The 25,841-nt window shown below is 45.4% G+C and overlaps 1 protein-coding gene across 16 annotated transcripts in view; it reads left to right on the top strand.

Moving 5' to 3' along the window:
• The window catches only part of zmiz1a (zinc finger, MIZ-type containing 1a), a 320,345-nt gene that overhangs the window by 125,924 nt on the left and 168,580 nt on the right, over window positions 1-25,841 (top strand). For all 16 annotated transcript variants that reach the window (XM_072583401.1, XM_072583416.1, XM_072583409.1 and 13 more), the window contains exon 3: window positions 5,508-5,621. In XM_072583401.1, coding sequence (XP_072439502.1) covers window positions 5,508-5,621 — 114 coding nt within the window. The remainder of the gene's footprint in view (window positions 1-5,507; window positions 5,622-25,841) is intronic.

The raw sequence follows: 25,841 nt of genomic DNA on the forward strand, positions 1-25,841 counted from the left end.
CCAACTAGCAAACTGCATAAAAATTATAAATGTGCTCAATCTACCACCAGAACCTTTATCCACTCAGTAACACTGTGGTGCTGGCCATGCTCTCGAGTCTGGAATAGTGGTTGCATTACTGAGTGGTAATCCAGAGGTAGGGGGCTTATCTCTGGAGACAATGTGTTCAAGTCCCATGCAGGCAGCTGGGGGGTATAAAATGCAAATTATGAATTATATATGCAATTGAAAAGCTTACCTCAATCATGATGACAATTGAACAGTTGGATTGTTGTGAAAATCCACCTGGTTTTGGTTTGGGTTCAAGTCCTACCTGCCCCAGAAGTGATTAGAACATATCTATAGATAAAGAAATCTGCCTTCTTCACCCTGGTCTGGCCTCCGTGTTTTCCTTTTCACTGCTGCCTGAAATGACCTGGCCAGGACTTTAGTGAGCCCACTTCTGGAGTACTGTGTAAAGTTCTGGTCGTGCTGCTCTAAGAAGGATGTTATTAAACTTGAAAGAGTGCAAAAAAGATTTACAAGGATGTTACCAAAACTGGAAGGCTTGGGAGAGACTGGGACTTCTGTTCCTTAGAGCGTCAGAGGCTGAGGGGTGACCTTATAGAGGTTTATAAAATCATGAGGGGCGTGGATAGGGCGAATAGCCAAGGTCTTTTCCCTCGGGTGGGGGAGTCCAGAACTAGAGGCATCTTTTTAACACGAGGGGTAAAGATTGAAAAGTGACTTTAGGGTCAACTTTTCACACAAGAGGGTGGTGTCTATATGGAATGAGCTACCAGAGAAAATGGTAGAGGGGAGAACAATTACATCATTTAAAAGACACTCAGACAGGTTGCACAGGTAGGAAAGATTTTGAGTGATATGGTCAAATGCAGGCGAATGGGATTAGTTCAGCTTGGGAAACCTGTTCGGCATGGATGAGTTGGGCTGAAGGGTCTGTTTCCATGGCATTTATCTCTCTGACTATGACATAGCAAGGTAGCTCATCAGCCCCCACCTTATCAAAGCCGGTTTATGGATGGGTAGTCAATGTGATGGCCACATCCTGATGTATGGTGCAAGGAAATCAGGATCCCATTCCTTTCTCAGAAAGGGACAAGGGGAATCTTCCCCACAGTGATCTTCACAATTAGTAGGAGCATAGAGTCCTGAAACCTGCAGCATGGAAGATACAGCCCATCTTGCCTGTCTGTCTTTTCCGAGTGTATACAGTTATCCCGTGGATAGTGACTAAAAAAAGCTGCTCTCCCTGCCTTTTCCAGCAGTGCATTCCAAATTATCACAGCACAGGGATGACTTCCACATTTTCCCTCTAATGCCTTTGCCACGTATCATCAATTTTTGCAGTGGGGTCCTTGTGTCACAGGGTAGCATCTGTGTCTCTTAACCAGAAGTTCAACTCAGGACTTGATGGCCAAGGTAAGCTTGCTCATAACTTGACCAAAAAGCGGTTGAAAATTAGCCTTTCAATCAGGCAGACCCACAGCAGGTGGTAAGAGTGGCCGAGACCTTTCATCAAGTCACCCTTGATGCCAGTTAAAAATCTCACAACACCAGGTTATAGTCCAACAGGTTTATTTGGAAGCACTAGCTTTCAGAGCGCTGTTCCTTCATCAGGTGGTTATGGTGTCTAAGGCAGCTGGCAGTCCTTAAGCAACAGTCTTTGCCAACAGCATATTGACCTGTTGCAGCAAAAACTAAACAGAGAAACCTGATGTAATTGCATGGTCTTACTGCCTTATGTGTTTCAAAACATGGGAAGGGTTTCAGTCAAAGTCTGAAGCTGTGTCCTTTGGTTCACCACAATGCTGCCAGTGGAAATAGCCTCTCCTCATTTATTGGGACTGTGATGAGAAGCTTCTTCACTCAAAGAGCAGTTGAACTGTAGAATTCTCTACCACACGAGATTCTGGAGGCTAAATTACTAAATATAAGCAAGAAATGAATAGATTTCTAGACAATGCAGGTGTCAAAAGGATGGGTCCAGCAAGAGAGCAGGATAATGGAATTGAGATAGAGGATCGATTCATGATTATCTTGAATGGCAGAGCAGGTTTGATGGGCTGAATGGCCTACTCTTTTCAATGCTACTGTGTTCACTCAACAAAATCTCACCCAATTCCGACCTTTCTGCTCATTCCCTCCATTACCAACTCCTTTTGGAAGGAAAACAATTATAACCTAGCCAGTTTTCCCACATATTGAAAATTCCTCCTCTTGGTATCATTCTTTGGGATGTGGGCATCACTGGCTGGGCCAACATTTATTGCCCATCTCTAATTTAGGCTCACATGAAGTTTGTGGTTGGCTGCCTTCTCAAACTGCTGGAGTGCATGTTCCCTAGTTCAGGAGTGAATCCCAGGATTTTGCCTCAGTGGCACTGAAGTGTGGCTAAACAATAATCTCCCTTGCCTTAATCCTTATCAAAGCCCCAAGAGCGCTTTTGTCAAGAGTTAAATGCAAAATTCCAGCTGAGGTCTAACCACTGGATTAAAAACCGGCTGTTTGAAATCCTATAAAACCCAGCGTCCACATTTTAAAAATGTTATTTTTTGACTTGTTGTTCACCCTATTGCCGCTCATTTTCAGTAGATGGTGTTGAATTGCAGGATTGCAAGGCACTTAACTTCAGGACGTTTTACCCCTGCACTCATTCTTGTTGAAATCGTGTGTGAAACTATTGAGGTTTCCTTCAAGAATTCCCAAAATCTGTTTGGGGTGTAGAAATTGAACACAGACCAAGTTCTTTCGCTATTATCTCCAAGGAACACCGCGTTCTCCAACTCTCTACTCAAGATTAAAGTTCCAATCCAGACCTCAGCAAGCCGAGTACACAAAGAAGCCTTTATTTGATCTCGTTTCACTTGTTGGAAGTGTAAGAATCTTTGTCAGCTGCAGGGCAGTGTTGAAAGGGGCCAGAACTTTGTGCGCACACTGCAGGTGACCATGTTAGTGCTGCACCATTGTGGGTTTTAACCTGCTTTGTCACAGACTTTACAGATGGCTCCAAATTGGATTTTGAGATTACAGACTTGCAAAGGGATGCTTGGAGAATGTTTGTTTGGCATATTCTGTTGATGCAATGATTTAAACAGGATTTTGACGTTTAATTTTTTTAATGATATAAAGTGTTATTAGAACAAAGATCGATACAGCACAGGTCCTTCGGTCCACCAGGTCTGCGCTGATTCCTTGGCCTGCCTTAGACCACTGTTTATTGTCGATGCATGGTTTCTATCACTCTGCTTGCCTCCTGTTCACACATCTATCAGGTCACACCTTAACCTTGCTAACCTTAACCTGTTTCACCACCTCCACTGGCAGTGCATTCCAGAAACAGGCTATCCTCTGGGTGAAAAATATCTTCCCCACTTCTCCCCTAAACTCCTCCACCCCCATCTTGAATCTGTGTCCTTCCTTAGTTGACCTTTCCAGCCTGAGGGGAAAGCCTCTGACTATCCACCCTTCTTATGTCTCTCGTAATTTTGTAAATCTCTATCAGGTCGCCCCTCAGCCTCCATCTTTCCAGTGGAAACCATCCAAGTTGATCCAACCTGTCCTCATAACTAAAACCTTCCAGACCTGGCAACATCCTGGTAAACCTTCTCTGTACCCTCTCTGAAGCATCCACATCCTTCTGGTAGTGTGGCAACCAGAAGCTGTAACATAACTTGCCAACTTTTATATTCAGTGCCCAAGCCAGTGAAGGTAAGCATGCTATATGCCTGCCTTATCTATCTGTGTTGCCTCTTTCAGGGGTCTGTAGACCTGTACACCCAGATCCCTCTTTATGTCAATGACAACATGTGGGGGCATTTATTGTGTAATTTGCACCTGAATTTGATCTTCCAAAATGCATTGCCTTGCATTTATTATACTTCAGCTCTTGTATGTTACCCCTACAGGGGAATTCTCACAGATGAGATTCAGGAACAGGTGTTGCCAGGTTACTATTTGAGAAAGCACCGTCACAAATGAGTCTTACCTTGAGATACCTGTGTACGTATACACATTCAGGCATGTGTGACTAGACAACAGGAAACATAGAAAATGCGCATCAAGTCGGACAGCACCTTTTAGGGCGAGAAACAAAGTGAAAGTTTCAGTTTTGACAACCTTCCATCAGAACCTGTCAGTCTGAAGTTTTAACTTACTCTGTCCCTCAGATGCTGTCTGACAGACTGAGTATTGAGAGCATTTTGTCTTCTCCAATACGCAGCAGTATCTTGTTATCTGACCAGATGCTCTACTTTCAGTTGAACAGAGTAGAGAGACCTTTACTCTGCATATTTTCCTGTTCAGCAGATATTTTAAGAATCAACTCGAAAATGTTGCCTTTAATTGCAATATTGAGTCCCCAGCTCTATTCTGATAAGTTTAGGTGATATGTTGCATTGATAGTTGATTGGTTTAAACTCAGAACCTCGGGTGACCTGGCTGTGACTGTCAGCAGAATGCCTTCAGTGTAATTCTGGGTCTAACTTTGGACTGCTGCCCTCTTAATATGGAGCTTTCAGGAAAGGATTGGAGTTTTGAGAGAATATGGTGCCATTTGCTGTTACTCGGCATTTGTCACACTTTCCTTCATTGGTCAGAACATTGAGTATAGGAATTGGGATGTCATGTTGCAGCTGTATGGGACATTGATGAGGCCAGGACATTGATGAGGCCGCTTTTGGAATATTGAGTTCAATTCTCGTCTCCCTGCTATAGGAAAGATGTGTTAAACTTGAAAAGATGCAGAAAAGATTGACAAGGATGTTGCCAGGGTTGAAGGGTTTGAGCTATGGGTAGAGGCTGAACAGGCTGGGGCTGTTTTCTGTGGAGTAGGGGTGACCTAATCAATGTTTATAAAATCATGAGCATGGATAGGGTGAATCACCAAGACCCTTTTCCCCAGGGTAGGTAAGTCCTAAACGAGAGGGCATAGGCTTAAGGTCAAAGGGGAAAGATTTAGAAGGAACATAATGGGCGGATCCCTTTTTATGCAGAGGGTGGTGTGTGTGTGTATGGAATGAACTGCCAGAGGAAATGGTGAGGCTGGTACACTTGTAACATTTAAAAGGCATCTGGATGAATAGGAAGGGTTTAGAGGGATAGGAGCCAAATATTGGCAAATGAGACTATGTCAGATTGGGATGGCTGGTCAGCATGGACAAGTTTGACCAAAAAGTCTGTTTCCGTGCTGTATCTCTCTCGACTCCTATTCTCCAAGATGGTTCAGAAAAGAAAGCAAAAAAAAAAAACCCCTCAATATATAGGTTCATTTTACAATTAAAATCTTGATTATTCCTGGTTTGCTGGGAACCAGTACAATCCATAAATTGAGTTCTAATCCATTAATAATGTAATCCTGTCACTCGGATGGTACAGACCTATTCAGTCAGTGTGAAACCTCCAATGATGGCGTCAGTACCTCTGGTAGATTTTGTATGAACTAATGCCTTGATGTTATTTTCACTCTTACTTTTGGGTTTTACTGAATTTCTCTCTCCTTGTTACAGCATCTACAGAACCCTGCAAACTTCCAGACCGCTGCAACCGAGCTTCTTGACTGGTGTGGTGACCCACGCGCGTTTCAACGTCCCTTTGAGCAGAGTCTGATGGGCTGCTTGACGGTATGTTGGAGATGTCTTCACTATTGTTGCCACTGTTGTATGACATGGTTCCTGTCTATTCCTCCTGGCGATGGAGGTTAAAGCAACACTCGGGCCTTGTGTGCTGTGCTGTCATTAGCTGGCCAGCTTTTTTAACTTTGTTGTTACTGTGCACTCCAAAGGTCACTGATCCCTGCGGATCCAATACTCAGTCTCTTTCATTAGAAACTTTGTGCCTGGTGTAATTCCCAAGACCATTGCTGCAACCTCCAAGCAAGAGGTTGTAAGTATGGACAAACATCTTGAAAAGTTTCCTTGTTAATTCAGTGGACCAGGTACAACGTGAAAGCTGGGAAAGAGTACGGTCTATTCATTTTTTTTTCAAGGTAGCAGCGCTCTTAACTTCTTGACATTGGGGTTCAGGTACAATGGAATGTTCTTACCTTTATAATTGATCTTCCCATACGTACACCAATTACATTTAATTCCCCTCGTTGCCATCTCTTTTGGGATCTCTGAACTAAAGGGCATTGTTGCATCAAAGTTCTATTGTATCCTGCTCGACAACCGTGTCCCAAGCAAACCTCCAAAACAGTCGGGATTTACTGGTTATTTGTCTCGTGTGCAGCCTTACTACGTGTAAAATTCCTGCTGTCTCTGCCCAGGTAACAATCGGTCACCACTGTTCATTGTAAATGAAACACTTTGAAATGTCCCTGAAAAATGTGACAAGACGTGACGCAGTTTATCTCCTCCTCTCCCCTCTCTGGTGAAATGTTTAAATCAGTGTTTGAGAAACGGAAGCAGGAGCGAGCTAAATCATCTTCCAGCCTACTCAGTCATTCAATAAGTTCATGGCTGTTTTTTTTTGTTTCCTACCCCACATTCCTGGCTGATTCTTAATTTCCCCCAAAGTATTTGTATTTCAGTCCTGAAGGTCCAAGGATCAAGCTTTCTCTGGAATAGAATATTCAAACGTATCACAGCCCCTCAACTTTCTCTTTCGTGCAGACTCTCACCTTTTTCTCAATTACCCCAAATTATTTTCTCCCTCACTTAACGTCTCCGTATCCTTTTGATGCTGCTTTGTGCCCTTGCCACAACTTGCTTTTCCACCTATCTTTATGGCTTCAATCAATGGGACCACATTACACATGGTCCCTTCAGCCATTTCATCCACGGAGATTGGAATTAGTTGAGGTCCCAGCACTGAACTTTGTGGCACCCTACAGGTTATAGATGGCCAACCTGAAAATGACCCATTAATCCTGACAGTGTTTAGTTAGCTAATCCTCCATCCATACCATTCATTACAGTTCCCCCAAATTCTATGAACTGATGTGTAGCAGCCTTTGACATGGCACCTTATCAAATGGCTTTTGGAAATCCAAATACATAACATCTGGTCCCCTTCTATGCTTTTAATTGTATGTGTGTCAAACACAGTTTCCTTTTCCTGAAACCATGCTGGTTCTGCTTAATTGCATTCTGATTTTCCAAATGTCCTGCTACTATGTCCTTCCTAAATGATGGCTTCTTCAAGTTTCCCAGAGACAGATGTTAGGCTAACTGATCTATAATTTCCTGCTTTCTTTCCCCCTCTGTTCCCTTATTAGAGCTGATAGATTTTTGAAGGGATGAGGAAGTTACTCCCTAAGGTAATTTGATGTCTTTTCCCTTTTTATTGTGGCTAGATTAGGATATACAGGTCCCTTCCCAGATCTGTAGCATAGTTATCATATAACGGTCAAATTCCCAAACTGCCTTATATTCTGGAAATGCAGATGTATTAACTCTAGAAATTAAATTGAGATTTGGAGTCCGAGTGTAGTTCTTTCAACCAAATGATAAAATTAGTGGCTGTGCATTAACTCTAAACAGTTGACTTCTTTAATAAACTGGGTCAAGTTTCTACTTATTCACCAATGCTTCTTATCTTGAGGGGTTTCCCTGGACTCTGCAACCCAGTCATCTCCTCCCTGATAACCCCTCCCACAGGTCTTCAGTCTCCCTGGATGAGTGGTGCTGGAAGAGCACCGCAGTTCAGGCAGCGTCCAACGAGCCCTGACCAACCACTTACCTTTCCTTTGCTGCTGACGATGCATTGAACCACTTTAACCCAGCTCTTAACAACAGTGCCTTTACTTTGCAATCCTTCATTAATTATAAAGTACTCTGAGATATGTTGAGGGTGTGAATTGTCTTCTTCTCTTGACCGCTCCTTTCCGCTCCCCCGCCCCAAACACCTCATCACTGGTATGATTGAAACTTGCTCAGCCCAGTTTGTACTGACTCAGAGTGTCTTTGTTCATGTCTCAGTCTATGTTTCCATACAGATTGTAGATTACTGTCTGTGGTATTTTGTATGAAAGATACTAAGAGAAAGCACCTCGGTGTTGGGATGATAGTGGAAATACGGTAAATGTTATGTCATAGTTCTGAGGATTGTGGCTTCCAATAGTAGAAGACTTGTATGAGAGAATGGGACACCCATCCAGTACAGTGTTATTTTAATTACACATACAGTATCTTTTTATTTTCACTGACCCCCTCTGCAGCCTTTAGAAACAGATTAGTTTCAAGCTTTATTGCATTTGGGAGGCAAATTAAAACCCATTTAGCCTCTTGGCATCATTATGACATTAGCATTGTGAAAGGTCTCCACACAGTTCACTATTAATGACTGGGATAAGAGATGGTGCAGAATGTGTAAATATTTAAAAGCACTGCAGCATGCACTGCATATATATGTGTCTTAGAGAAATTAATTAAGCTTCTGCTACTCTGTATTTTACAGAGTGCTGCAGCGATCAATGTTTCTAGTTATTTCAGGATGTTCTGTGTGCTGGTGTTCACCCTAGTCACAAACGGATGTGTAAAAGAGGGTCAGATTTCCTTCCGATTCCTTTAATTTTCTCCACGCTCTTATCCCCTGCCCCCTTTCTCCAAGGTTGCTTGTGGAATCTTAAGACATTTTTACCGCCAGGTTGTTTTCAGCTGAATGATCAGCTCCCAGGCTCTGTGTTCATTCTCAGCTGTTGACTTCTGCATTAACTTTGGTAAGGTCTCCTGCTGGAGCCTTTCCAGTCTTTCCCTGGCCTCCCCCAAACTGCCTCCAGTCTGAGTACCCCTCCCATGAGTCTTCCTGCCTACCTGGAGATGGTGCCTTTTGAGTTGCTCTCCTCTCTCAACATGTTTGAAGCTCTTCACCATTTGATGAATGGCAGTGAGGAGCAGCATAGACCCATTCCATTTTTCGTCGCTAGGGCACACTGACCAGATTAGCAATCGTAGAATCATTCAGCAGAGAAAGTTTAGTACAGAATAGAAACAGACCCTTCGATCCAACCCGTCCATGCCAACCAGATATCCCATCCCAATCTAGTCCCACCTGCCAGCATCCGACCCATATCCCTCCAAACCCTTCCTATTCATATACCCATCCAAGTGCCTCTTAAATGCTGTAATTGTACCAGCCTCCACCACTTCCTCTGGCAGCTCATTCCATACCCGTACCACCCTCTGTGTGGAAAAAGTTGCCCCTCAGATCCCTTTTATATCTTTCCCCTCTCATCCTAAACCTATGGCCTCTAGCTCTAGTCCATGGAGTCCATGCTAACTCTCTGAAAGGGCTATCCAGTTAATCCCACTTTGCTGCTTTTTCTCATCACCTCCGTTTTCTAGTTGCCTTTTGGGGCATTATTTTTGAGTCTGCTTCCATTACCCCCTCAGATGTGCATTCCAGATCCTAAACACTCACTGTCTACGTACTTGTTTCCCCCTTGGCTATGTTTTCATTTCCAAAAGCTTACATTAGTGTTCTCTGGCCATTATCCTTTAGTTGGTGGAAACACGTTCTCTCCAGTTATTCTGCCCGAGCCCCTCATTATTTCAAACAATTCTTTTCCAGCTCTTTCTCCACCTGACTGAAGTCTTGATCCTCCACTGGTTTATCTCCTCTGCACTCACTCCAATGTGGTGCCATCTTTCCTGAAGAGCATTGCACAGGATTGAACAAACTGCTCCATTTTTGAGGTCTCACCCTATGGTTGCAAACTGAAACCCAAGGGATCCTTGCCCCTTTATCTCGGGGGTGTTGAAGTCAGTCGGAGAGACTGTGAAGGGAGATGTCAAGACCTAGCATCTCATTTTGTCCCGTCCCGTGGTGACTTCCCATCGAATTTTGTAGAAAGCCGTAGAGTAAGTAAACCCAAAGGATGAAAGCATTCCTTGGAAATGGTGGGTGGGGTGTTTCACAGAGATGTCGAACACAGCATTGTACCTGAAAGGGCTTATGCCTGAAATGCTGATTCTTCCGCTCCTCGGATGCTGCCTGACCGGCTGTGCTTTTCCAGCATCACATTCATCAACTCTTGTTCCTGTGATTGGCGAGGGAGTAGATTCTGGAACTCAGCAAATTGAGAGGTGGATAACCCGGCACCACTCCCCACCTCTTCCTCCGCTACACTGATGACTGCATTGACGCCACCTCGTGCTCCCGCGAGGAGGTTGAGCAATTCATCAACTTCACCAACACATTCCACCCTGACCTTAAATTTACCTGGACCATCTCTGACACCTCCCTCCCCTTCCTGGACCTCTCCATCTCCATTAATGACGACCGACTTGACACCGGCATTTTTTTACAAACCCACCGACTCCCACAGCTACCTGGATTACACCTCTTCCCACCCCACCTCCTGCAAAGATGCCATCCCGTATTCCCAATTCCTCCGTCTCCGCCGTATGTGCTCCCAGGAGGACCAGTTCCACCACAGAACACACCAGATGGCCTCCTTCTTTAGAGACCGCAATTTCCCTTCGCACGTGGTTAAAGATGCCTTCCAACGCATTTCGTCCACATCCTGCACCTCCGCCCTCAGACCCCATCCTTCCAACTGTAACAAGGACAGAACGCCCCTGGTGCTCACCTTCGACCCTACCAACCTTCGCATAAACCAAATCATCCACCGACATTTCCGCCACCTCCAAACAGACCCCACTACCAGGGATATATTTCCCTCCCCACCCCTTTCCGCTTTCCGCAAAGACCTTTCCCTTCGTGGCTACCTGGTCAGGTCCCCCTAGAACCCACCCTCCCATCCTGGCACCGTCCCCTGCCACCACAGGAATTGTAAAACCTGCGCCCACACCTCCTCCCTCACCTCTATCCAAGGCCCTAAAGGAGCCTTCCACATCCATCAAAGTTTTACCTGCACATCCACCAATATCATTTATTGTGTCTGTTGCTCCAGATGCGGTCTCCTCTACATTGGGGAGACTGGGCGCCTCCGAGCAGAGCGCTCTAGGGAACATCTCCGGGACACCCGCACCAATCAACCAAACCGCCCCGTGGCCCAACATTTCAACTCCCCCTCCCACTCTGCCGAGGACATGGAGGTCCTGGGCCTCCTTCACTGCTGCTCCCTCACCACCAGACGCCTGGAGGAAGAACGCCTCATCTTCCGCCTCGGAACACTTCAACCCCAGGGCATCAATGTGGACTTCAACAGTTTCCTCATTTCCCCTTCCCCCACCTCACCCCAGTTCCAAACTTGGACTGTCCCCATGACTTGTCCTACCTGCCTATCATCTTTTCCACCTATCCACTCCCCTAACACCCCCCCCCCCCCCAAATACTGTTTCCATACTGTAGGGAATCTAATCTAATCTTTAAAAAGAATCCAAATTAATTTAATTGAAAAGCTGAGTAGGAATGGATGCAAAGAAAAGTTTTCTGAGGGCTCCAGTGCTGCAGTGGTAGTGACCCTACCAGTGGACTAAAGGCCTGGGTTCAAGCCCTACCTGCTCCAGAGTGAAATAACTCGACAGATGCTGGTGTCTCGGCACCAGGTCAGCTTTATTTACATGTGGGGAGTCCTTGAGACTGATCCAGCTCCCTTAGAACCTGCTCTGAGTGAACAGAACCCCTCACACTCCTGTTCGTACCTGTCAGCCAGGCCTCCCTGACTAGGCCCGATTAACAGTCCCCAATTAGGACACTCTTTTCTATGAGGTCCACCTGGCTGACCTCATTACACTCTCTACATGGTACTCATATCGCTCAACAGGGTTACTCCGTGGTTAGTGCTGCTGCCTCACAGCATTAAGGACCCCCGGCTCCCATTCCATCCTCCGGTGACTGTCCGTGTGGATTGTGCATGTTCTTCCCGTGTCTGCTTGGGTTTCCTCCGGGTGGTCTGCTTTCCTCACATAATTCCAAAGATGTGCAGGCGAGGGCGGCTTGGCCATGCTAAGGTATCCCATAGTGTCCAGGAATATGCAAGTTAGGTCGATTAGCTGTGGGATTGTAGGGTCAGGGGGATCAGGGGGTCAGGTTTTGATGGGATTGTCTTTGGAGGGTCAGTGAAAACTCGATGGGCCGAATGGCCCTTTCCACACTGTAAGGATTCTATGAACAGGTTGATTTAAAAACTGAGAAAATAATCCCTCTGGCTGGGGAATCCAGAGCAAATCTTGTCTCTTTTAAGAGTTATTTCAGAAAAGCTAAGGTGAAGGGGAAAGATCAAACTCTGTTTAGGTCAGAGTGTGAAATTTTATGCAGCTCCCTACTTCGAGTACAGAAAGACAAGTAAACATAGAAAGCTTGGGCCCTGCTTGCTGTGATCGCTGAGCCATGTTATCCTCGTCCTTTCTCTGTGTTTGCATTTAAATAGAAGCATGCTAGGTTGTGACTGGTAAGAATTTTGCGCCTCCATTTCTCTAAGGTTCTGCGTCGAGAATCTCTTTGGTCGTTGAAGCAAGCAGATCTGCCCCCTTCTGGAAAAACTAGGTCAGTGTTAGATTAGCAAGAGAGGACTGCGACAACACAGACTGCTAACTGCTCTGTTTGCTGTACAGCGGTTGATATTTTGTACCAGCCCATCATCTGCCATCTCCCCGAGTTAATAAATACTGCAGTGGGTCTTGGCAGTGAAGGTGGCCTGTTATCGTTGGTCCAAAAATCAAATGCTTAGTAGGTATGCTGTAGGTTCTGAGACATGCCCGTGCTTTACTTACATTTTTAAACGTTATCTTAAAATGTAAACTGCTGCCCTGAGACCAGAAATAACCTGATGACAGAAGTCACCTTCCAGACGTGACCATGACTCACCTCCGACTTGACAAAGCGAGGGATTCTTTAAACAAGACAGCCAATCGCAGCAGGATTCTGCTTGATGTCACGTTCCCAGACAGTTAGCAGCGATGATGTTTAATGCTTTCTGGCAAACAAGTTAATCCAGCTTTCTCGGAGATTCTGAGCAAGAGGCTCAGCGCTTATTAAAAAGATATTAACCTTTATGTTCAAATGTGTTTGGCTACTGTGGCATTACTGATGTGTGCACTGTAGCCTTTTTCCCTGGAAGGTAGTGTGTTATACGCACTGCAACAGCAGCAGCAATGGGAGAGGGCTGCTCAGAATTGGCAGGCAGCCATTGCTCACTGAATCAAAGGCACTTGCCTTTGTTTTGATAGCAAGGGCATCAGTTACCAAGGGCTTTTGGATGATGCTGTTTAGCCCATCTCTCTAGCGCCTGTGTTCTGAATGTACAGAACTACAGCTCAGCCTGGAAACCTCGCCTCTGACAATAATTCCAACAATGGGTTTGTCGCTGTTGGATCGAGATTTCAAAACATGTTTGTTTGGACTCTTTTTTTTATTTAAAAAAATTTCTGGCCCAGTGCCTCTCATTCTTGTCATTGCAGGACTGCAAGTTCGAAAACCCCCATGTTGACAAAAAGCAAAATACTGTGGGTGCTATAAATCTGAAATTAGAACAGGTACTGCTGGAAATTACTGAGCTGCGTTGGCAGAGGGAAAGCAACTTAGAAACATAGAGCTATGGAAAATAGGAACTGGAGGAGGCCATTCAGCCCTTCAGGCCTGCTGCATCATTCAGTATGATCATGGCTAATTATCGCATTCCATAACCATATTCCCACTTTCACTCATATTCTTTAGCCTCTCCTGCTGTATCCAATTCCTTCATGGAATGTTTTGGCTTTCTGTGGCAATGAATTCCACAGGCTCACCGCTGTCTGAGTGAAGGCATTTCTCCCCCTAATGGTCATTCCCTAAATGGTTTAGCTGGTATCCTCAGCCTGTGACCCCTGGACCCCGTTTTGCTGTTTGAAACAACCTTCCTGAATCGACCCTGTCTAGTTCTGTTCGCGTTAACGTTTCAGGGAGAGGAGAAGGTTTGATGCCGGGTAACAACTGGGGTTCAGAGCGGATCAGCTGCAGGACACGGTGATCTGGGGGAAATGGTTTCTTTCAGCACAGTGAGCTGTGATTTATTTTTCTCTCATGGGAGGTGGGCATTGCCAGTTGCACATCCCCAATTGCCCTTGAACAGCTATTTCTGCAGCATAACCGCAGTTAGAAGTCAACTACACTTCTGCGAGTCTAGAATCACAGGTAAACCCAGAACAGTTAAGGGACAGCACGTTTCCCTCCTTTAAAGGGTATTGATGACCCAGCTGGGTTTTTACAGCAATAGATGACAGTCACAATGGCCACGGTCATAGACGTCACCATTGGTGACTCCAGCCTTGCTATGATGGCATTAGAATCTGTCGCCCTGGACCATTGACTAGTCCAGTGACATGGCCGTCACACCAGTTTGAGAATGCTCTCTCTGAAAAAAAAAATGGTAGATGCACCATAATCTCAAAACAGATTGAACTAATTCTTTAAGGGAGCAGCAAATTCTAGCGGTTTTGGGTAAAGAGCAAGGGAGTGGTTATTTTCCTGGTGAAAACTCAAGGATTTTATGCAATAATTAAGAACAGGAATAGCCTGTTCAGCTATCCAAGCTTGCGTTGCCATTCAATTTGAATCTTGCCTGGTCTCCATTTTAATTCCATCTACCCTCAATGCCTCAACATCTCCCACCCCTGTCTAGTGAGAACCATCAAACGCTGTTTGAGCATTTTTAATCGACCCCAAGTCGCAGCAGGTTTCTGTAGGAGCGAGAGGGCGCTCCGTTCCTGCAGCACTCTTACGCGCAGACAGGTTTTCCAATTTTCCTTTTCAACACAGGAAAGCCAGCGTCTTCCTACAGGAGTTGTCCCAATGTTGCACACCGTGGCAGCACCACTCTGCCTGGAGCTACCTTTTCAGAGTCTGAAGGTCGTGAGGACACCATTGACATTGTGGGTGTGAAAATAGTCTTCGTTAGTGAACATACACACTATGTGCCTGATCTTGTCATTGAAGCCGTGTCTTGGCTCTGTGCTCAATAAGCATCACTTTTACCACCAGAAACACAACTACCTTAAACCTTCCACTCCAACCCTTCATTGTGTTCTTGATTTAAGTAAAAGTCATTAACTTCCTATCTCTTTACTGTGCTAATTTTCCATTTTAAAAGAAACTTTACCCAGCTATTCACTGAGGGGAGCTTGTGCCTGTGCATTATGTGTGACAAAATAATAAACTTGTCGTCTTTAGAAAGCTCTAACACTTGAGACAGGGAGACAGTCAACCTCTGTTAATGACGGAGTTTCCAACCAAGCCACTCACTGCTGGTCGCATGGAGAAAGCTGTTTAGCTCAGCGATGCCCTGGATGCTTGAAAGCAGATCGAGAATGCAGTCCTTACGTTGCTGTTTGCGTGAAAGCAGATGCACCGTTCTCTCTCCTGTATAGTTCAAGTTGGCAAAAAACATGAGTTTTTGCGAGGGGCAGATCATCACGTGGCTCGATGATGATTCCAGTTAAATCCACAACTACCCAATACCTGGCAGTCACGACTCCAACAAGTGTCGATAAATGTCTGTAGCAGAAACATATATTGGTTTAGTTCTGAGCCATCACCCCAGGATTTATTGACTCCATGTAAAAGCAAAGAGCTTTTTTTTTATTGACGAACTTGTAACGGGTATTTCATCTGTCACTTTTGAGAAGGTCAGTCTCCATAGATATTAGCGTTGTCTTGCTCTGCGAAGGTACTGACTCACGTCAGTGTGGGCGCTGATGCACCTGTGATCCTGTGTGAAACCATTACTGATGGCCGGGCCAGATCTCCCTTTGAGTGCAGGGACAGAGCAGAACTCGGTCTTGACCTTTCTTCCCCAATATGTCCAGTCTCCAGTGAGAGGGGGCACGCAGTGATCAAGGACAATTGTCCACATCCACCTCCCTTTCCCAAGCCCTGGGTACTGGTACCAATTCCCACACTAGAAGAGAGGCTGGACTGAAAGCTACTCCAGTCTATCGGCTTGATTCCACACGATGTTTTGTAGGGTGGGAGGATTTGTGTGTATGCTGCAATCGTGGCAATATATTGAGGGGGGTGGGGGTCGAATTGAGGAAATCAATTTTAGCCAGAGTGCCCACAAGTATTATGTTGATCTTTGCCTGGTACGGGTATTTGGGATATCTCTGAATCCCTGGTGTGGTATGGGTATTTGGGATATCTCCAAATCCCAAGTTGATCTCAGAATCCCTGGTGTGGTATGGGTATTTGGGATATCTCCGAATCCCTGGTGTGGTGTGGGTATTTGGGATATCTCCGAATCCCTGGTGTGGTGTGGGTATTTGGGATATCTCTGAATCCCTGGTGTGGTATGGGTAATTTGAGATATCTCTGAATCCCTGGTGTGGTATGGGTAATTTGAGATATCTCTGAATCTCTGGTGTGGTATGGGTAATTTGAGATATCTCTGAATCCCTGGTGTGGTATGGTATTTGGGATATCTCCAAATCCCTGGTGTGGTATGGGTATTTGGGATATATCCAAATCCCAAGTTGATCAGATTTTTGTGAGTTAAAGGGCTCCCTGGGGAAAAGGGAAGTTTATCGTATAGACAGAAGGTATTAATTGACTTCATAATTTCACTTTCAGTTTCAGATTTTGTCCGATTGGTGTAAAATCTCATCTGGTTCACTATCAGGAAGGCAATTTGTTGTCTGTACCTGGCCTGGTCTGTCCTATGTGTGACTCTAGACCCACAGCAATGTGGTTGGTTCCTAACTGCCCTCCAAAATGTGCAAACAAGGCGTTCAGCTCAAGGCTAAATAAGGCTGGAGAACAAATGCTGGTCTAGCCAGTGGCACCCACATTCTGAGAGCATATAGAATCAACTTGAGGGGCTGAATGGCCTCCTCTCAGTGTGTTCCTGTGTCTGTTTAACTGGGTTCACTGAGGAGGGTGATAGAGCTGGATTTAACCCTTGGGTTATTTGAACAAAGAGAACAGCCTAGATTCAAGTCTGAAAAGTCAGGCTAGCACCCTTGATGGTCAAGGCATCAGCTGGGAGGGACAGAGACGAATCAAATGGTTGAGGCAAATTTATTAACCTCATTTTCAAACCACATGAACCCCAAATTGAATCTGCTGTGTGTCCCTGCTTCCCAACCCTCAAAACACTGCTCCAGGGTCACTGGCACTTGGTGAACTCTCGGCCCAGTTGTTCACCTGCGATGTTTGATGTTGAATAGCAAGAGACTGTGAAACCACAGAGGATGCTGTGGGAATCTGAATCGCTGCCCAGTTGACCAATGTGTGTCCGACCGCAGACCGAGGGCTGGAGTGACTCACTACATGGCTGACCAGCATCACCCACGATCTCTCCACCGCACACACACTGAGGCCATCCAGGGGGTGATCTGGTTACTCTGAGATTGAACTCAGCAACCCTGGCCCAGGTTCGGGGTCAATCCTGAGACCTCCCTGGTCTGCATCGCTTGCGTCCCTGTCAGACCAGCGAAAGATCGTCCGCTTTGGTGGTCCACAAATAGAACCCTGAATTCTGGAGGGTGGGGAGAGGGGGAGAAAGCCAGATTGTTCTCAAAACGAGGGGGGTTGGGATGTAGTGAAACAAGATTCTCTGATGTGCCAAGTAATATCATGGTTTGGGCTGGGCAGTAAACAGCTTGAAAAATGACAACTTCCAAATGCCACTATCTGCGCCAACCAAGAACATCCATCCCTGTTATCATCCTGGGTTTACGTGACACAAAGCTGTCCTGCTTTGAAGGTCATTAGTACTTTTGGTAGTTCAGGTGAAACCTGGTTGACCTATGACCTTGGGCTCTGGCTGTGTGACTGACTGGAATCTGGGGTCACAGTGCCAGAGCTCTGTCAGACCATCATCCAGTGAGACCTTGGTGAAACAAGCGCAGAAAAGGCTGGAGAAACTCAGCAGATCTGGCAGTATCTGTGGAGAGAGGAACAGCATTAATGTGTAAAATCCGGTCTGGCTCCTCGTTCAGAACTGAGTGTGCCCGACCTTGAGCATTGTAGAATACCATGTGTGGACTTGATGGGCTGAATGGCCTGTTTCCACACTCCAAACACTGTTTCCAAACAGTATCCCACCCTGACCCATCCCTGTAACCTATCCCTGTAACCCTGCATTTCCCATGGATTACGCACCTAGCCTGCAGATCCTTGAACACGGTCAACCCACCTGACCTGCACATCTTTGGACTGCAGGAGGAAACTGGAGCACCCGGAGTAAATCGATGCAGATATGGGGAGAATGGGCAAAATCCAGCGGCCGAGGTTGGATTTGAACCCGGGTCCCTGATGCTGTGAGGCAGCGGTGCTAACCCTGAGCCACCCCAGAAATGGCAATTCTGAAGAAGTATCGTACTGGACTCTGTTGCGGTCCAAGTTACCTTTGTCGAAAAATCTGTGCACCTTTTCAGCATCGAGCAACTGGCCAAGAATGCTGACGTTTTCAGAATGTCTTGTTTTAGATTATTTTCGCTTTTCAGATTAGATTACTTAGTGTGGAAACAGGCCCTTCGGCCCAACAAGTCCACACCGACCCGCCGCAGCGCAACCCACCCAGACCCATTCCCCTACACTTACCCCTTCACTTAACACTATGGGCAATTTGCCATGGCCAATTCACCTGACCTGCACATTTTTGGACTGTGGGAGGAAACCGGAGCACCCAGAGGAAATCCACGCAGGCACAGGGAGAATGTGCAAACTCCACACAGTCAGTCGCCTGAGGCGGGAATTGAACCCGGCTCTCTGGTGCTGTGAGGCAGCAGTGCTAACCACTGTGCCACCGTGCCGCCCACTTTCATTGTTCCAAGGACTGTGTATTAAACTTAAAGCCAGCCTCTTTGATGCACATTTCAAAGGTCTTCAGCTTTTTATTCTGGATTTACAAATTCATTCATTCTAAATTCTCCAGCTCCTGTGGTGGCATTTGTACTTGTGTCTCTAGACCATTTGCCTTAGCCTCTGGAGTTCTTCACCTGAAGCCACTGATCCTTCCCTGAAGTAACGCATGAAGGCCGAACGAGCTGAGGAACCTTGTAGTCTGTAGCTAAGTAGTCTGCTGGGGTTAAACCATCTTGAGTTCGCCCGTAAACAATTGGATGTGAGGCTGGAGACTTCTGTTTTTGTAACCATAGCTCAAGGCTATGACTTGAGTACGGGAGGGAAGATGTGGCTGATTTTGGGTTAGGAATGACACCAGGTTTAACTCCTTGCTCACTGTGAACATCCATCGGTAAATTGCAGGTGAGTTTCCTGCAGTATTGGAAAATTGTATGTCTGCTCAGTGTCTGTTGTTTGCCTGTAATGGAGTCAAGCCTGCAGTCAGTCTGTGGGTATACTTGCACTGCACTTAGTACTCCCTGTTGGGAACGTGCACACTAAGCCCAGTTCTGCCGCTCGACATGATGAAACCATGTTTGAGAGCATCAGTTGCTTAAAATTGCATGATTGCATGCGAGGATGTTGAGAATGTGGGATGTTGGAACATGTGGCAGGGTTCTGCTGATAGCACCGACAGATTAGTGCAGTCATTCTAGATAGACAAATTGAGGCCTAGGACATGTTTACCATTGCAAACTTGCAAGTTGGATCACCCCAAAAATCCCTGACCTTGAGGCTATCCAAATGGTGCTCTCAGTAAAACCCACACAGTAGTAAATCTGTGCATGACCAGCTTCGATGTTTTGGCTCGATTTCAGCTGTTCTTGCCAGCAGCACTATCTACACGGTGTGAGTTTGTGGTTGAAAGGAGTTTTTGGTCTATCAGTTTGTGTGACAAAAGGAAGTGAAAGGGCGTGTTGGGGTGCAAGGGAAAGAAAGCACTTGGGAGTGCCTTTCAAGCCCTCAGGAAATAACAAAATGCTTTCTGCCAATGAATGAATCTTTTGAAGTGTGCTGGAAAGATCAGTGAAAACACAGTCATCAGTTTAAGCACAGCAGTGAGATGGGTGAGCATTGTCCCAATGAAATGTGAAAATTCATTTTGGCAGTTAGATCAAAAAGATTGTAGAGTCAGAGATGTACAGCATGGAAACAGAGTCTTCAATCCAACTCGCACAGATATTCTAGATTAATCTAGTCCCATTTGGCCCATATTACACTTTACCCATCCAGATGCCTCTTAAATGTTGCAACTGTACCAGCCTCCACTATTTCCTCTGGCAGCTCATTCCATACATGCACCACCCTCTGTATGAAAAAGTTCCCCCTTCTAAATCGTTCCCCTCTCACCTTAAACCTATGCCCTCTAGTTTTGGACTCCCCTACCCCGGGGAAAAGATCTTGGCTATTCACTCTACCCTTTCCCCCCATGATTTAATATACTTCCTCAGCCTCCAATGTCCCAGGGAAAACAGCCCCAGTCTATTCAACCTCTCCCTATGGCTCAAACCCTCCATCCCCTGCAACATCCTGGTAAATCACTTGCCTGATGAGACAGCTTTTCCTTGTGTTGCCATCTCTCTTTTTGTCAGTCAGTGTTCTCAACCCCTCCGTTGGGAAAGGTTTCTTTGTCCAGCCTCTTCCTGGTTGTGAATACTTGAGTGTGGGTGATAAATGCTGACCTCTCTGGCCCCTCCCCCACCTCCAAACGTTCCTAGTGTCCAAGCCCTAAGTATTTATAATCTAGCTCAGATGATTAACCAATGTTGTGTGTGTTGATGTTGTGAACAGGGCTTGAGCAGTTTATCGTTCTCAGGGTCTCGATCATCTTATCTCCTTTGTAATCAACCCTTCCTCCCAGCTCTCTCCTTAAAGTAATATGTGCTGTTGTAATGTGTAATGTTGTCAAAGACTGTTTTGATTTTACTTTGTGCAAAATAATAAAAGCAAAATTCAAACATTGATGGCCGAGCCCTGTCATAATACATATGTTGAAGTCATCAAAAAGTGATCCAATCGCTTGCAAGGTAATCAAAAATGAGGGAATGGGAAATGACAATTCACATTTGTAAACTGACTATTGAATTGAGTAAACTTCCACAAAATCTATACATTTTCTAAGTTTAAATATAAATTTAGTGTTTTCTATGTCAGACGCAGTTGTTCATTATTCAGCCATTGCACTCACCCTGCGGTTCTGAATTACTGTAGCCATTAATACTCCCATTGGTTTTTATTCCAAGGCCTCTGTTATTTAATTTGTTCCACCTTCTGCCCTATCGGAGCTCCCCTCTTGTTCTCCCTCTATACCCCGTCCCTCTCTTTCTCAACAGCATAAAACCCATCACATTCTGAAGAAGGTTTATAAACCACTCGAGACATTAACCGTGTTTTCTCTCCGTTGATGACATCACGTCAGCGGAGTATTTCCAGCACCCTGCTATTGCTACTACAAATCAACTCTCTGCTCTACTCCCATTCCTTTAAAAAGGAATCGAACATCCCCTACTGTTAGTGTGTCCGTGGCAGATGAGGTGATGTATTGCTGAAGTTTCCAAAAGGCAGAGTCAACTATACCAACGCCTGGAGAAGGTTAATGCACAATATGTGTTTTGTCAGTTAGAGCCACTGAGATGCTTCAGGAAGGGTAGAAACTTGGAGGGATGGAAATGTAGGTAATAGTGGCAGAGATAAACATTGGATAAGAAGATGGCAACTTTGGAGAGCAAACGCTAGTGGAGGTGAGTGTCAAGTTTGCAAAGTTTGAATGGTCAGGGTGAGTTTTTTGAGGAAGTGGTGATTCTGAAATGGGGGGGTGTGGAATTATTTGTAACATCAGCTTGCATGGGTGTCGGGGAGGGAAGCTGGGTGGTCGTCTGTTTGATATGAACGTTGTTAGGGAACAGGAGGCGACAAGGTAAGCTTGAAGAAAAGTGTAAGAAAAGGGCCGTGATAGCAAGGAGAGGGAGGAGGCTTGGCTTTGTGATAGCGCAGCAGGTCAGGCAGTGTCCGAGGAGCAGGAGAATCAACGTTTTGGGCTGGAGCCCTTCGTCACTCTCAACTCTGATCTCCAACATCTGCTGACCTCACTTTCTCCTTAGCTTTGTGATTGCCTCCTGAACTCATTTTGCAGCAGATATGGACCTGAGGGAGGTGCGCCATGTGCTGTCTTCCCTCAGGTTACCAACTCCTTTGACATCTTCTCTAGCAACTGTTGTGCACCCTTGATGTGTTGCGAATTAAGCCAGGAAACCTAATGAAAGAACAACACAAGAATTGGCAACCCCTCAACTGAGAGTTGTTTTTCTCTCTGAGAGTTGTGAAACTTTGGAGCACTCTGCCTCAGAAAGAGGTGGAAGTGGGGGTCGCTGAATAATTTCGAGATGGAGGTAGATAGATTCCTCTTCCTGTGATCCAACCTTTCATAATCCCAACCTTTTTATAACTAAGATCCGAACCTTCATTATGTGTTTATGTAAAATAAGTGGAGAGCGTACTGTTCAAATTGTCTACATCCTCAACAGTTTTAATGTCTCCTAGGCAGTCTCAATATTCCACAGCTTTACGACTACAAAGTCACACCCATTGTAAACAGGCAGAGGAACTCAGTGAAGCGTTGAACGTGAGTGAATATTCAAGGTTATAAGGGATTCTCTGGGCTAGGCAGAGGTATTGAGAAGTGAAGTTATCTTTTGGGCTTGGGTTGACTACTCAGGGTGGCCTAACATTGTGGGTGGTTGGTAGGGGATAGGGTTGATCAAGGGTGGGATGGGCCCACACGTTTTGCAAGAGTTAAATACGTGACTGCAGGGTGGAAGCTGCCAGCGATAAATATATTGAGCATGAGCCATCCCCTGCGGCAAACGAAATGGAGAGGCAAAAGAAACGACACAATGAGAGAACCAATCACGGCAGATTTCCTCCTTCCTTGGTGGATGCTAATGAGAGCCTCCGGTTCTGGTTCAGGAACAGACAAGAAGCAACAGAGTAGACACTTCAGCCGTCACCCCCAAAAACAGCACCATCCGAAGGGGCAGTTATTTAGTAGCCCTGCGTTTCTCTAATGAGCATTTTTTTTTAAAAAAACTATTATTCTGTTACTGCCACAGACTGGTTTCTCTTCTCTATACACAAAGGTAAAAAGAAACTCCTAGGTGGCCTGTTCAGAAAATTCACAGCCTCAGGGTTCTTGTGAAAAGCTGTCAATGGTAGTTTGCTTCTTAAACTTCTTTGTGACAGGTAACTATTACCTGTGCAGCTCCAAGTACAAATTAATGGTGTTGTTTGATAAAACAGCATGGTGTATATGGCACGCCTGAACAATACGTGTGCAAGCTGGGAAGGAAGATGCACGTTCTAACATCACCCTCTCGCTCTCACGCGCGCGCGCTCTCTCTCTCTCTCTTGCTCTCTCTCTCAACAGCAACCAGAAAAAAATACACAAAGGTAGATTAGTATTCATTGATTTTTTTTCTCCTCCCCAACCCTCCACCTTGTCAGTGAACAATTATTTTATATATAAACAGCAAACACAGCCCTTGTTCCCTTTCAGTATAGTGGAAAGGAGTACAGATGCTGTCTGAATGACATGTCAGCCCCCTCAATTAGCCAAACACCCAGAGGGTGGCTACTTCTGGGTTTCTGGTCAAGGAGAACGTCGAATATTTTCTAACAGACTGGAACCAGGCTGACTGACTCAGCACCAGAGCTAAAAGTGTGGGCATGGATCTCCAATTTGCAAATTCGGGGTGAAACTAGATTTCGTTTTACTGTTCAAAAGGTGGAGAGTGAAGAGGTCCAATTTAAGGAGTCATTCCCCTGCTCCTATTTTAAGAATTTGTTCGTGGGATATGAATGCTGTTGGGTCAGACCACGTTAGTTGTGTATCCCCAATTACCCAGAGGGCAGCTAAGAGTCAACCACATTGCTGTGGGTCTGGAGTCACGTGGAGGCCAGACCAGGTAGGGAGATCAGGCTTGCTTCCTCAAAGGGGAATGTTGAATCAGGTGAGTTTTTATGTCAGTCAACAGCAGTCACCATTTTAGGATGATTTGGTTACAACAACAGCTTTTGCATTGATTTAGTATCTTTCATCCAGTGGTATGTCCTCAGTCACTTCATTATCAAATGAGATGTTCTGGCAAGGCACCAGAGGAAGATTTACAACAGGTAATCGAGAGCTAGAGTTACACTTTTAACCAGGGCTGGGCTCTTAACGGCACAGCCACAAGGGCTGGAGTGACTGTAATCAGACTGTAAACAAGAGACTAAAATCAGAGAGCATGGGCTGGGGGCAACCAGAATTGGGGAGAGAGGAGGTAATGGAAGGATTTAAAATTGAGAATGACAGTGTTATACTCGAGAGAAATGTGCGTTGAGGTGATGGGAGAAATGGAGAAGATTTCTCCATTTCTCTCATTGTCCAATTTTCAGGGCTCCCAGTTTGCACTTTGTGTCGGTGGTGTCATTTTGATGTCCACATGCTCGCCTCCTGTTTACAACAACAACCTTCACTTCTATAGTTCCTTGAGCTAACTAAAACTCTCTCGAGGCACTCTATGGGAGAGCTATCGAACAGATTAGGTCTTGAGAATTTATCCATTTGTCAGATTCTGGCCTTCAGTCAGGGTTAGAGGAACCTGCCGGATTTCCCCTGCTGGTTCTAAACCTTATCTTCTCACTTCTGCTTCGATGGTCAGGAACCTTAAGGCTGGATTTGGAAGCATCCCCATTTCTTTTTTATGTCTTGCCTACATCTTTGGCAGAGTGATTTTCTATTGGAGAAAGAAATCGTGGCACATGTTTCCAGGCAGATACATGTGGTGTTCACCATAAGCAGTTTAGTGGGAGCCGTGCTATCTGTTGCAAGGACAGCTGGAGCGAATATTCACCCCATCGCCTGTGCCGAAATGCTGAGAGCATCGTGGAAGACGCCACGCACTCTCTTTCCAAGCAATTGCCTTAACCATACAACCATGACGACAGGTGAAAACGTGCTGTGCCCCTCGCACGGCTGCAAAACACCAAGTCTTCGGTTAATGGCCAAAAACACTGATTGCGGCCAAAAACACTGATTGCAGCCAAACGTGCTAACAGATTGTGTCATAAATTGTTGAGGAAGAATTCAGGAGCAGAATCAGCTGTGCACATTTAAATGTCAGACTTACTTCCTGTGGAGCCTGGTTGAGGTAGGTCGTGATACAGTATCTGAATTGGACGAGACCCAACCGTGTAAATACCTCTTCTGGTTCCCTTTCTTTGTAACCAGTATGTACCCAGATACTGAGTCTGTTGATTCAAGAGGCTTTTCAAAAGACTTTAGAGGCATCAAGAGTTTTGCAGAGATAGCATGAATGCGACATTGACATAGAGGATAGGTCATGATTGTACTGAATGGCAGATAGGCTTAATGGGCTGCTCCTCATTCCAGAAGATGGTTTTTTTCCATATAAGAGTGAACACTTATGGCTATAGAGGCAAGTGTGTCGCTGGGAAAGCACAGCAGGTTAGGCAGCATCTGAGGAGCAGGAGACTTGACGTTTCAGGCATAAGCTCTTCATCAGGAATGGGGATATGGACATAGCCCTATTTTGTTTCATTTCTTGCCTCCTATTGAGACGATTGACTTGTTGCTGAGCGCAATTAGGTGTTGGGTTACTCTTGTCTACCTTGCTTGAGCTGCCAGGGTATATCTGCGGATCTTGGCATAGGAATATTCACAGGTTATTGGACTATGACATTCCTGTCTGTATCTGCACCATTACTCCACCCAATCATTACAGATGACTTCCAATCTTCAGGCAGTATGTAGCTGCATAAAACGCTCGTATAAGGGATGAGCAAACCCAGTACCCCACTGCCCACAATAGCAGCAGCTGTCATCTTGTTAACTTTTTGGGTTAAATGGTAAAACTTGTGCTACACTGTTTGAGCAGATCATAGCTTAGTTTTATCATCTCATTTAGAATCCTGTCCCAGTCGAGTTTTAAGCAGTTGCTGAATGACTTGCCTTTAGTCACAAGGTTGCTTCATGACAGGGGAGTACAGTCATCTTTCAGAATGGAGGCAGTGGATCTACAGATAAAATTATTCTTGAAAGTCAAATTATATTTGAA

The sequence above is a fragment of the Chiloscyllium punctatum genome, chromosome 13 (assembly GCF_047496795.1).
Source record: "Chiloscyllium punctatum isolate Juve2018m chromosome 13, sChiPun1.3, whole genome shotgun sequence".
In the NCBI taxonomy this organism is placed as follows: domain Eukaryota; kingdom Metazoa; phylum Chordata; class Chondrichthyes; order Orectolobiformes; family Hemiscylliidae; genus Chiloscyllium; species Chiloscyllium punctatum.